Source organism: Caretta caretta, chromosome 6 (genome assembly GCF_965140235.1).
Source record: "Caretta caretta isolate rCarCar2 chromosome 6, rCarCar1.hap1, whole genome shotgun sequence".
NCBI lineage: Eukaryota > Metazoa > Chordata > Testudines > Cheloniidae > Caretta > Caretta caretta.
In genome coordinates, this window is record NC_134211.1 from 126,123,389 (window position 1) to 126,139,811 (window position 16,423).

Here is a 16,423-nt window from a genome sequence, read left to right on the forward strand (position 1 = left end):
CTATTATCAGCAGGAGAAAAAAAACCTTTTGTAGCGATAATCAGGATGGCCCATTTCCAACAGTTGACAAGGTGTGAGTAACAGTGGGGGGTGTGGAATAAGCATGGGAAAATAGTTTTGCTTTGTGTAATGACCCATCCACTCCCAGTCTTTATTCAAGCCTAATTTAATGGTGTCTAGTTTGCAAATTAATTCCAATTCAGCAGTCTCTCTGAATGTTGGAGTCCGTTTTTGAAGTTTTTTTGTTGGAGAATTGCGACTTTCAGGTCTGTAATCGAGTGACCAGGGAGATTGAAGTGTTCTCTGACTGGTTTTTGAACGTTATAATTCTTGACGCAAAGGTCCTGATTGTGATCTCACTCACATTGTCTTACACTGGTATAACTCCCATGCGTGCAACCCTACAGAATATCTCTTAGATTGCCAACCCTCCAGGACTGTCCTGGAGTCTCCAGGAAGATTGCCATGTGATGAAACCTCCAGGAATATGTCCAACCAACACTGGCAACCCTAAATACATCTCTTCCTCTGCATCTGAGTAAGCTGTTGAATCAGGAGTACTTAGGCCTGTACAGCCTGTTGCCCGCAGCGGCTGTATGTGATATCTCCAATATGGACATGCAGACCATCTGCTTGCCTCAGTGATCAATGCCCGCGGCTGGCCTTCCCCACTGGCTTCTGACAGTGCCTCCAACTCCATTTCCCCTTGCTAGCTAGCTGGGTAGTTTAGCTCTCTCACCACACCAAAAACTCCACCCCTCACTGGAGTAAACAAAAATCCCAAACTGTCACCCCCCAGGCTTTTCTCTGGGTCACAGCCCTCCCCTGAGGGTCTGTCAATCTTCACCCCTCTCCAGGGTATAACAGCAACATCCCTGTGACATTGCACTCTATATATGATTTTATAAAAATATGCTCATGAGCATGAATATAATGTAACTGGGATATACTTCATGCAAAAGGTCTCTTGAAAGGTATCGTTACAAAGCTTATAATCTACTGAGTGTGGTCATCCTATTTGTATAAATGCATCCCTCTTGTATCTGAAACTAGAAATATGAAATATAACTCTAAGGTCCTATTGTAGTTATGCAAAGTGTGGGCCATTAATGGTGGTTTGGAATCTTAATGGCTCCCATTAACCAGGACAATTAACTGTAGATGGCTCTGTTTTACTCGTAAGTCTTCCTGTATACCTATGGGCTGGCAAGTGGGTAATGAAGTCTTACAGTGACATGTGATCATGTCACGTGAACTGGAATCCATCTTTAACCTGGTGCTTTTCCTTTAAGAAATGGGATGGAAACCCAGGATGGGAACAAAGGATATCCGACTTATGCAAAAGATATATAAGTGGGTGGACAAAACAAAGGTGGTGGCCATCATGAGAAATCCCCTTGCTACCACCTGAGCTGGAACAAGGGCTGTACCAGGGGAAAGAATTGTGCCCAGACTAGGAAGGCATCCAGTCTGTGAAAGAAACTTATTGAAACGTCTCTGAGGGTGAGATTTTATCTGTATTCAGTTTTATTACTGTACTAGACTTAGACTTGCGTGTTTTGTTTTATTTTGCTTGGTAATTCACTTTGTTCTGTCTGCTATTACTTGGAACCACTTAAATCCTACTTTCTGTATTTAATAAAATCACTTTTTACTTATTATTTAACCCAGAGTATGTATTAATACCGGGGGGGGGGGGGGGGAGCAGCTGTGCATATCTCTCTATCAGTGTTATAGAGGGCGAACAATTTATGAGTTTACCCTGTATAAGCTTTATACAGGGTAAAATGGATTTCTTTGGGGGTTGGACACCATTTCTTTGGGGGTTGGATTTCTTTTGGGAGTTGGGCATCTAAGTGTTAAAACCAGGAACATTTCTTAAGCTGCTTTCAGTTAAGTCTGCAGCTTTGGGGCACGTGGTACAGACCCGGGGTCTGTGCTGGAGCAGAGTGGCGTGTCTGGCTCAGCGAGACAGGGTGTCGGAGTCCCAGGCTGGCAGGGAAACCAGGGGCAGAAGTAGTCTTGGCACATCAGTTGGCAGCCCCAAGGGGGTTTATGTGATCCAACCCGTCACAATCCCCTCCGGGGGTCTTCAGTCAGAAAAGAGCTCACACCTTCCCTCTTCTCCAAGCTCCAACTTTGGGATCCTAGACAATGAAGCAGGTGCCAGGCCTGGCTGCTAGTTCTCCCTGGTTTTCCTCTCCAGAGGCTGCTTCCTCTGCTCTGCCATGGTCCCTTAACTCTGCTCTCTCTGGCTTTCTAGTGAAAGCAACACCCCCTCTTTCAGGTCCCTTTCCCAGGTATCAGGATGCTTTTTAGGTCTCTTCTCAGCACCTTCTGTGTTGGGAAGTATGTGACCCCAACAACCATGTCTGCTCTACATTGCTGCAGCTGCCTGAGCTCTAAGGGTTCCAGTAGCCAAGGATCATCAGGATGTAGACATGACCTGGCTTCACCTCCTTTCCCCTGGGTATGCCCCCGGGGCGGCATAAGAACCTCTATGGTGGCTGTACACACTCGAGGATTCCCCTAGACAATGGGGTTCCTCAATTGTCTAGTTAAGCCAGCTTTAATGCTGTCAGTGGCATAAAGCAGGCTTAACAGGTAGACAATCTGGCCCACTGTGTGTAGAATGGGACCCAAAGGCTGGGTGCTTAGTTCAGAGAGCCTGACGATATCTGCTTCGTCATTCTCACATTTGCCTTTTGGCATTTAGGTTCATGGCTCATATCAACTGCCAGGAGCCCTCCGGGGACCAGCACAAAAACTGGGGGAAAGAAGGAAAAACCCACCTAAAAACAAACCAAAAAATCTTTGGAAAAAGCCACACTGTGGAGCTTGGGGAAGATGCTGTGGCCCTTCTTGATAGCTAACTCTGCCCTCATCGATATTGAAAATGATGCAGAGTCCACATGCAGAGTCTATTTCCAGCAGAGATAAGGAGGTGCTTGTACTGTTATACAAGGCACTGGTGAGACCTCATCTGGAATACTGTGTGCAGTTCTGGTCTCCCATGTTTAAGAAGGATGAATTCAAACTTGAACAGGTACAGAGAAGGGCAACTAGGATGATCCAAGGAATGGAAAACCTGTCTTATGAAAGGAGACTCAAGGAGCTTGGCTTGTTTAGCCTAACCAAAAGAAGGTTGAGGGGAGATATGATTGCTCTCTATAAATATATCAGAGATTAAATACCGGAGAGGGAGAGGAATTATTTAAGCTCAGTACCAGTGTGGACACAAGAACAAATGGATATAAACTGGCCATCGGGAAGTTTAGACTTGAAATTAGATGAAGGTTTCTAACCATCAGAGGAGTGAAGTTTTGGAATAGCCTTCCAAGGGAAGCAGTGCGGGCAAAAGACCTATCTGGCTCCAAGATTAAACTCAATAAGTTTACGGAGGAGATGGTATGATGGGATAACATGATTTTGGCAATTAATTGGTCTTTAACTATTCATGGTAAATAGCCCAGTGGCCTGTGATGAGATGTTAGATGGGGTGGGATCTGAGTTACTACAGAGAATTCTTTCCTGGGTATCCGGCTGGTGAATCTTGCCCACATGCTCACGGTTCAGCTGATCGCCATATTTGGGGTCGGGAAGGAATTTTCCTCCAGGGCAGATTGGAAGAGGCCCTGTGGGTTTTTCACGTTCCTCTGTAGCATGGGGCACGGGTCACTTGCTGGAGGATTCTCTGCACCTTGAAGTCTTTAAACCATGATTTGATGACTTCAATAGCCCAGACATAGGTGAGAGGCTGATTACAGGAATGGGTGTGTGAGAGATTCTGTGGTCTGCATTGTGCAGGAGGTCAGACTAGATGATCATAATGGTCCCTTCTGACCTTAATATCTATGAGTCCATGAGTCTATGAATCAATAACTAGGAAAGCTGCAGGCTTTGCTGTTGATTCATGAATCCTTAAGCTCTGCGTTTGCCAGGCTTCCAACATAGTTTATTATCCAAATATGCTACAGGAATAAAGTGAGCCTTCCTAATGGTTTGAACAACTTCAATGGGAGAGTCGGTCAAAACATTCCAAAACAAAGAGTTCCTAGCATTCTGATTAAGGATAGAGGTAGACTATTTTCTTTGCTTCTGATTGTAAAATAAAAGGGCATTCAAATCCTACACTGCTTTTTAAAACACCCTTCGATTGTATTGCTCAGATAGAAATTTGCATAAATGTTCTTGTTACTACAGCTACTCAATAAATCTGAGTATCTGTTATAAAAATAACCTCCAGTGTTCTTTCACAGAAGACTGCCATGCAAAGAGCTCATGTTATCTAATCCTAAATTATACCCTATGTAAAACTACTTAATCTTCCATTTAATGTTGGGAGGCATCCGGATGAAAGGTGCAACATAAAATATAATTTCTTTATTATTACCTGGTCAAAGAAGCGGTATCATTCAACATGTGGAGCATAATAATGGGAATCAGGGAATTCATGGGTCCTAATATGCCTATCTCTTATACGCCACACTCAAATACTTTGGGCAAGTCACTTACGTTTTTTACATCAGTTTCCCTAGCTGCAAAATGGGGTTAATTATACAGACCTACCTGCCTCAGATTGTTATCATGGGACTGTTGTGATGGCGTTGTTATTATTGATTTATTGCACTAGTGCCTATGGACCCATTGTTGTGCTAGGCATTGTACAGCCGGGTATCACAAAAGCAGTCCCTGCACAATCTTGGATTCTGGCAATATGTAATGTCGGAATGAATTTACAGAAGTTGTGGGGAGAATGATGTGGGGAGAACAAGGTAACAGTCAAGACAGTTTTCATAGATTCCAAGGCCAGAAGGGACCATTGTGATCATCTAGTCTGACCTCCTGTGTAACAAAGGCCAGAGAACTTCCCCAAAACAATTCTTAGACCAGATCTTTTAGAAAAACATCTCATCTTGATTTTAAAATTGTCAGTGCTGGAGACTCCACCAGGACCCTTGGTAAATTGCTTCAATGGTTAATTACTCACTGCTAAAAATTACGCCTTATTTCCAGTCTAAATTTGTCTAGCTTTGATTTCCAGCCATTGGATCATGTTATACCTTTCTCTGCTAGATTGAAAAACCCATTATTAAATATCTGTTCCCCATGTAGACACTTATAGGCTGTGATCGAGCCATTCCTTAACCTTCTCTTTGTTAAGATTGAGCTCTTTGAGTCAATCAGTATAAGGGATGTTTTCTAATCCTTTAATAATTCTCATGCCTCTTCTCTGTACCCTCTCCAATTTATCTTGAATTGAGGGAACCTGCATTTGCCTAAGTTTGTAGTCACAGTGGTGCCAGTAGTCACAGGTAGCCACCAGGCTAGCCAAGATGTTAATCCCAAGTCAACTGGACTCGTTCTGATGACTTCAGCGAGTTTGGAATCAGGCCTCACAGTAATGATTTGTATTCATCACAGGGTTAAAAGAGGCGGTGATAGGGCTTTGTGAATTTTGACACGGAGTTTTTGAGAGGATTAATTTGAAAGTGTAAATGTAAAGCTCTATATAAGGCTAAGCATTAATGTATTATCTATTACTGGAAATTGAAATGTTCTGTTTCTCATGCCATCATCTGACTATCTTCCGTGAGCACTAATACCAGAAAACTAATACTGGTCTTTGTGACTTTCACCAAGGAGTGTAAGCAGAAGGGTGGTAAAAGGGGTTCCATACCTAGGAGAGTAAGCAGAAGGGTGGTAAAAGGGGTTCCATACCTAGGAGCGTAGACAGGTTCCATAAGCTAGGAGTGCAGGCACCTGGTTTACTGGGACATATTTAATTGTTTAAAATTATTTCAGGAAATGTAACTCCTGAAAGGGTAAATTGTTTTTTCTTTCTCTTATTTGGTGGATGTGCAGGAAGAGGCATGTATTTATGTTGGACAGAATACACAGGATGCAGAAGGGTTTATAGAGCAAAGAGGAAATTAAAAGTGAACCTCTTCTAGTTAGTGCACATAATCTGTGTTGCACTGGAAGCAAAACACTTTTCATTTAAAGTGAGCATCTAAATAGAAAACAATTAGGGTTGGGTAAGACCATAACACCTTAGACTGCAGCTATGGGACCTATAAGTTTAACCCAAAACAGTCAGTCCCATGATCCTCACTCTCCTTAGGATGGCTGGTGCAAACAGTAACACTAATTCAGGTGCTTAAGGGTTGGGTTTTCAAAAGCACCCAAGGAGATAGGAACATAAATCCTGTTTTCAATCTGAAAATCAGGTCCTAAATGTTATGTTTAGCCAGTATAATGTGATGGATATGTATGAGGGTATGACCATACATAAAACACACACACTTCTTAATTCAGTCAACGCTCCAGACACATGCAGGGTTGATACATCAGGATTTATTTTATCTTATTCCACCAAATGGAAAGAAAATTACATTCTGTTTTTGTCTGGATGCTTTCACTGTGTTGTGCACATTATTGCCAACCCCAATTTCTCTCTCACCCACGCCATGGGTTTTTTTATATTGTGCTCTTGAAAGAGTCTAAGCCAGGGGTGGGCAAACTTTTTGACCCGAAGGCCACATCAAGGTGCGAAACTGTATGGAGGGCTGGGTAGGGAAGGCTGTGCCACCCAAACAGTCTGGCCTCTGCCCCCTATTCACCCCCCTCCCACTTCCTGTCCCCTGACTGCCCCCTCCTGGGACCCCCCGCCCCAAACCGCCACCCCGGGATCCCACCCCCTATCCAACCCCCCCTGCTCCCTGTACGCTGACTGCCCCGACCTATCCACACCCCCGCGCCCTGACAGCCCCCCCGGGACTCCCACACCCTGTCCAACCCACCCTGTTCCCCGACCCCTGACTGCCCCAGAACCTCCACCCTATCCAACCGTAACACCGCCCCCTGCTCCCTGTACCCTGACTGCAGCCCGGGACCCGCTACCCAACCCCACCACCGCCACACGTGCCGCCACCGCCCCCTTACCATGCCGCTCAGAGCAGCAGGAGCGTGCAGACCCGCTGCCCGCGCGGAGGCATAGCTGCGTGGGAGGGGGAGCAGCAGGGGAGGGGCCCGGGCGAGCCTCCCGGGCCGGGAGCTCAGGGGCCGGGCAGGATGGTTCCGTGGGCCGCAGTTTGCCCACCTCTGCTCTAAGCCATAGAGCCACACACACTTTTTGATCAGAAGTTCAGCTGCCACATTGAAACTGATTTTTCTTCAACTAGTGATCTACAGATCTAGACGACAAACCTTCAGCCATTGACTTTCACCTGAAAACAGCTTGAAACCAGTTTTTCAAGGGCACAAGCATTGATAAATCATGACAAACTGTGTACCCATTTCTAATGTGACCATCACTGTATCTGGATGCCCCACAACATTGAGAGATACCTCATCATCCCCTCTGATGGTGAGAACTCCCCTCTACTCTCACATCAATAGCTGCTCTCTTAAAATGTTCAGACCCCAATGTTCTGCTTCCAAGGGAGCTTTGCCAGAGTAATTTATGACATGGTTAATTGGGAAACACCTGTGTAAATATGTCCAGGGTCATGCTCTGAGCATGGAAAGATTTAAACTCAACCTGATGTCTAGTGCTAGCAAGTTTGACCGCTGAAGGACCTCTGAAATGAATGCATTGGACTGTACATCTATAAGTTGAAACCTGAGCTCTGAAAACCAAAGCATTCCCCATGAGCATAGATGATGTACTCGGTTGCTAAGAGATAGGTCATCTCTGAGACAGCTGTGCCAGAACTGAGCTGGCAGCCAATGTAGAATGTGAAGTACTGGAGTGTTATGGTCTTGTTGGTTTGTATCAGTTCAGAAGTAGGCTACTGCATGCTGTACCAGCTATAGCTTCTAGGTGGCCTTCAGGGTCAATCCTAGGTACAGCAAATTAAAGTAATCTAGCCTGGAGGTAACAAGACCATGGATCACCAGGGTTAGACCTGTATCTGGAAAGATGGACACAGATGAGTATCTAGAAGATGAGGAAACAAGGTATTTCTAGCCACAAGTTGCTATCTGGGCACCCATGTGCAGTGATGAGTTCAATATAGTATTTTGTAAAGATATGCTGTAGCTCAAAAGGAATTATTTCGGGGAAGTTCTCTGGCCTGGGATATGCAAGAGGTCACACTAGGTGTTTGCAGTGGCCCTTCTGGCCTTAAAGGCTATGAATAGTACCCTGAGATTGTGCACTTCTTTGAGCCACAGAAAACAGAAACTCTCAATGATAGGTGAGGTCACATGGCAGTCAGTTCCATCTGCCAACCAATTCCACCTCCATCTATCCTAAAGTGGGCTCAAGCCAGGTACTTTTTATTCAGGTCTCCTGCTAATTCACAGGCTTCGTCAGCAGTAAGGCATATTGACCACCTTTATTGAGGAGATATATAGTTGGGCATCAACCATGTATTGATAGCGTTGCCATCCCTAACATCCCAGAGTCTCTCCTACCAATCTCACAAAAAGATTGCATAAAGGAAGTGACAAGAAGAAGCTCTGTGTAGGGGTGAGTTCTTGAGATGTCCAAGAGTTTGCTCATCTCAGTGTCCTCGGATCTATGGAAGGGGAATGAGCAACGCCAGCTAAAAGTAATTTCATAACATTCTACCAGGTCCTTTAGGTGAGTCAGAAGCATCTTGTGATTAATTTGTGCCAAAGTTGCTAACAAATCTGACAATATTAGCATGGACATTTGATCTTCAATCACTGCTGTTAGTTCCATCGCTGTGCAAGAAGCAAAGTCTGTCAACTAACTGCAGGAGGTCTAAAACGTTGGTTCTGGTTCTGGAGTTGCTATGCTACCTCCTTCACCATTGTCTTTTCCAAGATCGAGAGATGGGACACGAGGTGTAATTAGCAAGATCACTAACACTGAGAGGTGTGTTCTTGAGCACAAACTGTTGCATTTAAAGATTGCCTTCTCTGAGGCCTTGTCTTCACAAGGAAAAATGGTGTATTTTTAACACGTGCTAATGAACATGTTTTAAAATTCTAGTGTAGACAAGGCAAGTTGTAGTTTTATCATGTGTTCACTGCTTGAGGTAAATCACGTTCCCCACAATGGCTAATGTAATTAGTGCTGTAGCTCAGGTGATGGTGATTTGTGTGACAAAGCGAAGACATGATGGGAAGTTGCACATGATAGAATTTGTTTTTGTCTTTAAAAAAACACCCTAAGAAATGACATGCAAAAAACTACACTGAAAGAACACTGCAAAGGTTGCAAAGTCAAGTACTCAAAAAGTTAGGAAATGCCAGCTACAGAGTAGCCTGTGCAACTGTAATTTATCCCCCTCTGTGTATACACTATGATAGTCTTTAATTACAAGACCACATGCTATTTTTGCACAGTGCCCCTGCCTCATTCCATGTGCAGGATGGCTGCACAGGGTGGCAGACTTAGCTAGTTTGTTGGCTATAGATGCAGGGAATTGAGCTTGGATTGGGGTGATGACACTGACCGTGAGACTTAGGGATTCCTTTTATACAATGGGAATCCCCAAGGAGTCATTTATGACAGCCTTGGCTGCTTTGAACTGCATCTGGGTGGGAAATGGCAGGAAAGCACCTGGATCTGGACTTCTGTTTCTGAAATTGTATTTTTTCAATTAGTTGTCATTAAAATTAGTAATATGCAGAGATGGGCCCAAACTGAAACACCAGACCCCTGAACCCTCTGGAACTTGGAGAAAGCTTGGCTCTGTATCTGAACTTTGCAGCTTGGGTCCATTTCTAATTATGAGTATAGCCAAATGCATAGGCCAGTGAATTACAATCACAATTTGTATTAGGACTGTCTGCTATAGCCAAGAGAATGGGCTCAGTTCTGACCACTTGTACAAAACAGATAACTGGGTATTCCCCCCAGTGTAAGGGAAATTGCCAGGTGGAATAAAGCCAGTCCTATACCACCCCCTTCCTGTCCCCAGCACAGGGTGCAGGTTAGTGGTGGGAGGGGCTGGCAGATGGTCCTTTGATGCTTGAGGCTGTTCTTAACTATGCTGGAGTCTGAATTGACCTACAGCAATCCCAGGAGTGGAAGCCACAACCATCTTCCTTGCACCCCACCCTCCGTCCCCCACACCTCCGCTGCATCCAGGGAAGACGTACTTCATCTGTTTACAATAACCACCAGGAATTGCTGACATACGTAGGTTTATAAAAGCTGTCTGTATGAGCTTATCTCACAGAAAAGAACTACAAAAAATGATTCAAGGGCAGGCAAAAAATGCTTTACAGTGAGACTTAAGGAGCTCAATCAGTTTATCAAAAAGATTGAGGCGTTCAGGTTACAGTGAATCAATAACTCCAGGGAAAGACAATACAAGGTACTTAAAGGGCTCTTTAATCTAGCACAAAAAGGCAAAACAAGAACCAATAGCTGGAAGTTAAACCCAGACAAATTCAGCTTAAAAAAGGCACCACTGTTTAACCAGGAGGATGATTAACCACTGTAAAGGGAAGTGTTGGATTCTCCATCATATGATGTCTCAAGTCAAGGCTGGCGGCTTTTCTCGAAGATAAGAAAGACAAGGTGGGTGAAGTGATCTCTTTTATTGGACCAACTGCTATTGGTGAAAGAGACACACGTCTGGGATACACAAAGCTCTTCTTAAGGTCTGGGAAAGGTACTCAGTGTATCACAGCTAAATCCAAGATGGAACAGATTGGTTAGCATAAAGGGTTAACGTGTTGTAAGAGACTATTCAAGGTGAAGTGGAGAGTTAAGACAAAGGTGAGTTAGTGGGTTATAGCTGTAATAAGCCATAAACCCAGAGCCTTTATTAAGGCTATGATTTTTAGCATCTAGCAATGTGGTGAATTTAAATTCCCAGGCTCGTCTTTTTAAGAAGTTGGGCAGGTTTCCTTTGAGGAGCTCAGATATGGAGCGATCATTGGGTGAAAAGTGATCACCCGCAGGCGATGGAGTGTTTTGGGCTTTTATCATTTTCCTGGGTCAGTTCTTTGAGACCATAGGGGCTATCTGGTTTCACCCACATAGCTGTTACTGGAGCATTGCCTCCACAGGCCAGCGTAGGAGCCATGGATCCTGAAGGGGTGTTGCGGGCGGAGCGATGGCTGCAGGTGCTGCATCGCTTGTTCTAACAGGGACTGGTGCTGACTGAGTTGGTGGTGGGTCTGGGTGCTGGGGCTAAGCTGGGCTGATTTCCATTTGTGGCCGGCCTCTGGCCTCAGCAGGGGCAGGGCTCAGCGGGTGAAGCGACCGGGCCTGGACTTACAGGTTATCGGGCGGCCAGATGTCCCGATGTTATAGGGACAGTCCTGATATTTGGGGCTTTGTCTTATACAGGCGCCTTTTAGCCCTCCCTCCCCCCGCCCCCATTCTGACTTCCCACACCCGCTGTCCGGCGCCCCTAGGCGAGAGGATCACAATGGCCCAGGCCTGGGGCGAGGCGGGACAATGGCTGGGGGCTCGGGGCCGGCCTCCGGCAGCGGGGCCCGGGGCAGCGCCCCGTCTCCCCGCCGCGCGGCGCTGTGGCGCTGCCGCCCGGCCCCTCGGCGCGGCCCGGCCCTGCGCGGCGCCGCCAGCAGCGGACACGGAGCGCGGCGGCGGCGGCGGCGGGCAGCTCCGGGGCCGCGGGGGGTCGGGCGGCGCAGCGGGGTTGAGCCGGGCTCGAGAAGGCCCGGGCCAGCGGCTGGCGTGACTGGGCGGCCCGGGCTGGGCCCGCCGCTCTCCGGCTCGCACCGCGGGACAAAGGGCCGCGCCGGAGGCCGGGCAGAGGTGAGCGGCGCCCGGCGGCTGGATCCGGGGGCCGCGGGGCGGCGGCGGCGGCCCGGGCGCTGTCAGCGACCGGCCGGGCGAGGGAGGCCCCCTGCCCCGGCGGGACTGCGGGCGGGCGCCGCGCTCCCTCCCCCGGCTGCTGGGCCTGCCCGCCGGAGCGGCCCCGCGCCGCGTCTGTGCGGGGAGCGGCCCGGAGGCCCGGACTCGGGGGCAGCGACCGGCCCCGTGCGGGGAGCAGCGGCGGGTCCCGCGGGGGGCGGGGAGAGCAGCGGCGGGTCCCGGGGGGGGCGGGGAGAGCAGCGGCGGGTCCCGCGGGGGGCGGGGAGAGCAGCGGCGGGTCCCGGGGGGGGAAGTAGTGACCAGCGCCGTGAGGTGGGGAGGGGGCTCTTGGGGTGAAAGTGGGGGGCAGAACCCAGCTCCATGTGAGGGAGGGGGCTCCGGGACAACGATGGGGGGCATTGCAGTGGGGAGGGGCCTCTGAAGGCTAATGAGGGGGGACAGGGACCACTCCTGTGTGAGGTGGGGAGGGGGATGCTGGCATCAGCGATGCCCCTCAGGGGTGGGAGTGGTCCCTCTGGGCTGAAGAGTTGGGGGGAGCCTGTCACTGGCTCTCAGGACCAGCCCCTTGTTAAATCCAGCCCCCCAATCACCGGTAAGTGGCAGGGGCAGACTCCCCTCCCACCCTCCTCCAGCTACCTGTACAGCATCCCTGCCACAGGTGACTGACCCTGGGGCCCACAATAATTCCCCTGAAGAACAAAGATCCTGCCTTTGGAATAGCTCCAACTCTCCCCACCCTGCAGATGACACACTGAGCTCTGTGTTGTTCTGTCAATACTCTGTTTGTCCAGGATCAAAGTGTAAATGCTTGCAGCAAGGGCACCTACAGTAAGTGTGCCTCCAGGTGCTGTTGCCTGTCTCCTTGGGTATGTTTATGAGAGAGCATCTTTCGGTTAAATGGAAGCACTGAATAGATGCTCTATCACCTCAGCTCCCTCTCTGCTAGAACATCTATCTCTGGGCCTACGGCAGGCAATTGGCATTATTTTTGAGGGGGTATTTAAAATATCAACAGCACATAGGTGCCCTGGGTCTTGTGCTGTGGAGAGCATCCAGGCAGGGAACTGACCCTGCCTCTCCTTTCCCTCTGCCTTTGGACCAGAGGTGGGAAGAGTTTGGGAACGGAGCTGCTGTTTCTCAGCCCCAGCACTGTGTGAGGGGGACACCCAGCTGCCCCGCTCAGCTGCTATCATAGGAGTCCCGCCTCCACCAATTTTGTCTTTGTTGTCAACCAAGCTGTAACAGAAGCTGAGACCCTTCCCTTGAATGCAGCATAGAAGCACTTGTGGGTGGAGGCTTCTCTTTTTTAAGATCTGAGTCCCCTCCCCCAATCTCTTGGGAGCCAGCAACACAAAGCCTAACTGAAACCAAAGCCTAATAAGTCGTTTTGTTTTGTGTCAGGCAAAAAAGTGGGAGCAGAAGCCATGTGTGCAAAGAACAGATCCTCTGATTAGACATCTAGAGCATCTGTCCTCCTTGGAGTGGACTCCCAAGGGTGGTGAAGGGAGAAGCAACTGCAAAGAGTTCCTGTTTGCACCCCCTCTGGGGCTGTATTGACTGAGGATGGACCCTGTGGCTCGGCCAAGTGGGGATATCCTGAGGCGGAATCCACAGCAAGACTATGAGCTCATCCAGAGGGTGGGGAGTGGCACATATGGAGATGTCTATAAGGTGAGAGTGATATATGTACACCCATGACTCTTTGTCTGCACCCCCACTCCCTGTAAATATTAATGGTAATCAGCTTTCATTTTTAGAAATCACTTATTAGCCCTTTTTATTTTGTGACCGAACTTCAGAGCACAAAGGGACCACTAGTGCTGGAAGTGGGAGATGGTGACTTCCTAAAAATCATGGCCCATTCAGATCCCTGGCACAGTGTTGGCAGGCTGAGATTCCTCTGCCACCCTCACACATCTGCCTGCACATTCTCTCTTTTTAAATAAAAAGGCTCCTTGACACTTGGGGTGGATGGGACAAAATATCATCTCACTCGTCCTGATGCTGCAAAGGGTCTGAATTGATGGATACATCACCTGCTACCTTCAGTGTTTGTTGATCCTTTTAACGGGTAGGGAGGGTAGGGTTATTTGTTCACTGAATTACTTTTGAGAACGTGTCATTTATAGTACCTGATTAAAAGGTTATAAGTTTATCCCTGAGTTAATAATAGCTTTCAGAAGCAGATTATGCCAGCTCTTCAGAAACTTATGTGGAGTTTTGGGTCACTATAGAGTTAGTTAGCATTGTATATTCTTCAGATACTTTTGGAGGCCCTGACCACACTGATCTGGAAATACTGTAAACACAATCATGTCAAATAAAAGCTATTCATATTACACTTCCATTCCTAGACCCTTACCTGGTGAGGTACTGACCACCTTCTGCGAAGCCAGTGAGAGTTGAGGATGCTCAACAACTTGCAGGACGTCTTGCAAATAGTGCATAAGATTTTCAGCTTTGTTGGCAAACTGGGGCTCTTAACTCCTGGGAAAGGAGGCTGAAGTGTTTTACTTCGGAATCCTGTAGAATACATTTAACTCAAAAGTGGAACTGGCACAATACAACATACAGTGAAACCTATCTTAAGCCACCATATGAGGGGCCAACAAAAATTGACCCCCTACTTGAGATGGGTCTTTAACTCAGATCAAATAAAACTCTACAGGTTAATTTTGTGGCACTTCTGAAGTGATTGCTGAAAGTAGGAGGTTGGCTATGGGAAGGTGTTTTTAGTGTATTCTTCACTGTACCACACAGTCACTACCTCAAGAATATTTAACAATCATAAATACTAAAAACAGGTATTTTCCAGAGGACTTTCCAAGAGACCACTAAGTACCTTTGCTAGTGAATTTTGCTCTGAGCATCTGAAAAGGCCAGTTCAGCTTAACAGATCTAAAATGAAACCCACCTTAAACAAGTGTTGGTCTTTTAAATTTTTCAGGAACTTGAAGAAAGTTTATCAGGTTCCCATGCAGAGATCCCAAAACAGGGATAAAATCAAAACCTCTCTGTAATGTCACCTGACAAAATTAAACCCCCCAATTTGTGAAAGGGACACCATCAACTTAATACATAGTTTAAAATCCATGAGTTACAAATAGCTTCAGATACTACATTTATTCCTGGGCCATTGGTTTTTGCTCTGTTCCTTTATGAAAGACCCCCTATAAACAGGGAGAAACTAATTGTAGGGAGATCTGCATTATGAACCTAGAAAATAAAATGATTTGTGGTTGGGCACAAATCTGGGCACTCAGCAGCTTCTAGCACAATTAGTCTTTTGGGGGGGGGCAGGTGATGGAGGGTTTAAGCAAATATTTTTGTTCACCATTAAATTGTAGCAATACATTTAAGGTATTATTTTACATCCTCCACCCTACCCACATTGCTGTTCAGAACTGTTACTTGGAAGCTTAAAACTGAAATCTGTTTTGTTAGTGATTTTTTTTTTTCTCTCGCTCTTCACCACATGGTGCACAATGGTTTATTGTAGGGTTGCTTATGAGTGCTGAGTTGTTGGCACTGATTTGATTTTTTTCAATTCCAGAATGCATTTTAGGGTGGAGGAGAAATGCCTATAAATAAGTTATTTTCATATCTATTTACAGTGTGTGTACACAGATCCAAATTTGGGCCTGCCAACCTTGAAAGTGCCCTTTTCAGTAAAATATCAATGCATCAATTGCCTAATTTATATTAGGAATGTATCTGCTTGTTCATTAATGCTTGCATAAAACATAGCACTGTTTATTGAATGTTAATGACATTATAAACTTCCCTTATTACAGTTCTTTATAAAGGATATCCTACATGCTAACTTAGAAAAGAGGTTGTAATAATGAGCCTGGGATATTCAATGGCATTGAACAGTATGGTAGTGTCTTATCCTTGGTGCCCCCTCCTCCCTTGTTGTTGTCAAATCATTTGCATGATGCGATCCTGTTAAAGGTCCCATAATGCTATTCAAAAAAGTAGGGGTGGATGTTAGTTCTGTCTTCCTGGAAAAATTCCATTTACCCACCTTGCAGTACTTCCATAGTATCTTCCATATGAGGATCTCAAAGCATTATATAAACATGAATCAAGCCTCCCAGTACCCTGTGGAGTAGATTGGGAATACAAAGGCTACGTTTCATCTCTGGTGAACACAGAAGCTCTTGGCTATCACACAGCACTGCTGCCCAACACTTTAGGATAAGAGACAAAAAAAAAAAAATCCAGTGGAAACTGCAGATAGAATTTAGGTACAGAAGGTAATAACCCCAGTATTCTGACCAAATTCCAGCACAGGCCAACACCTGTATCACTACAGTGCTTTGGAAATCTCTACTAATTAATACAGAATCAAAATGATAGTAAAGAAGGCACAAAGGAGGTTATACATTTTGTTCTTTAATTGAAATTGGATAAAACATCAAGATGGATTTTAATGGTGGCCATGGGAATGGGAAGTGATGTCTTGGCAATGTGCATATAGCTATGACATTTTGACATGGAGATCTTCTGCTGGTGTTTGAGGTGCATAGCAGAAATAACGGCGTGTCTGCATGTCACTTGTGTTGAATGCAGTGTTTTAGGGAGTGGAGTAATTCCACGTTTAAACATATATTCTGTTACAAATTTGAGATCTTTAACTTTTTCAAA

At 46.4% G+C, this 16,423-nt stretch overlaps 2 protein-coding genes across 5 annotated transcripts in view; one reads left to right on the plus strand and one right to left on the minus strand.

Annotated features, from left to right (window-relative positions):
• The window catches only part of ATL1 (atlastin GTPase 1), an 80,670-nt gene that overhangs the window by 56,020 nt on the left and 8,227 nt on the right, over positions 1-16,423 (minus strand). For 3 of the 4 annotated variants that reach the window (XM_048852131.2, XM_048852129.2, XM_048852130.2), the window contains one exon: positions 14,136-14,296. In XM_048852131.2, the coding sequence (XP_048708088.1) occupies positions 14,136-14,220 (85 nt within the window). In that variant the 5' untranslated portion in view covers positions 14,221-14,296. Of the gene's footprint in view, positions 1-14,135; positions 14,297-15,800; positions 15,816-16,423 lie in introns of those variants that run through there. The other variant, XM_075130019.1, reaches the window with a different exon arrangement.
• The window catches only part of MAP4K5 (mitogen-activated protein kinase kinase kinase kinase 5), a 90,207-nt gene continuing 85,331 nt past the window's right edge, over positions 11,548-16,423 (plus strand). The window contains exons 1-2 of the mRNA XM_048852133.2: positions 11,548-11,713; positions 13,175-13,444. Of these exons, the coding sequence (XP_048708090.1) occupies positions 13,337-13,444 (108 nt within the window). The 5' untranslated portion in view covers positions 11,548-11,713; positions 13,175-13,336. The remainder of the gene's footprint in view (positions 11,714-13,174; positions 13,445-16,423) is intronic.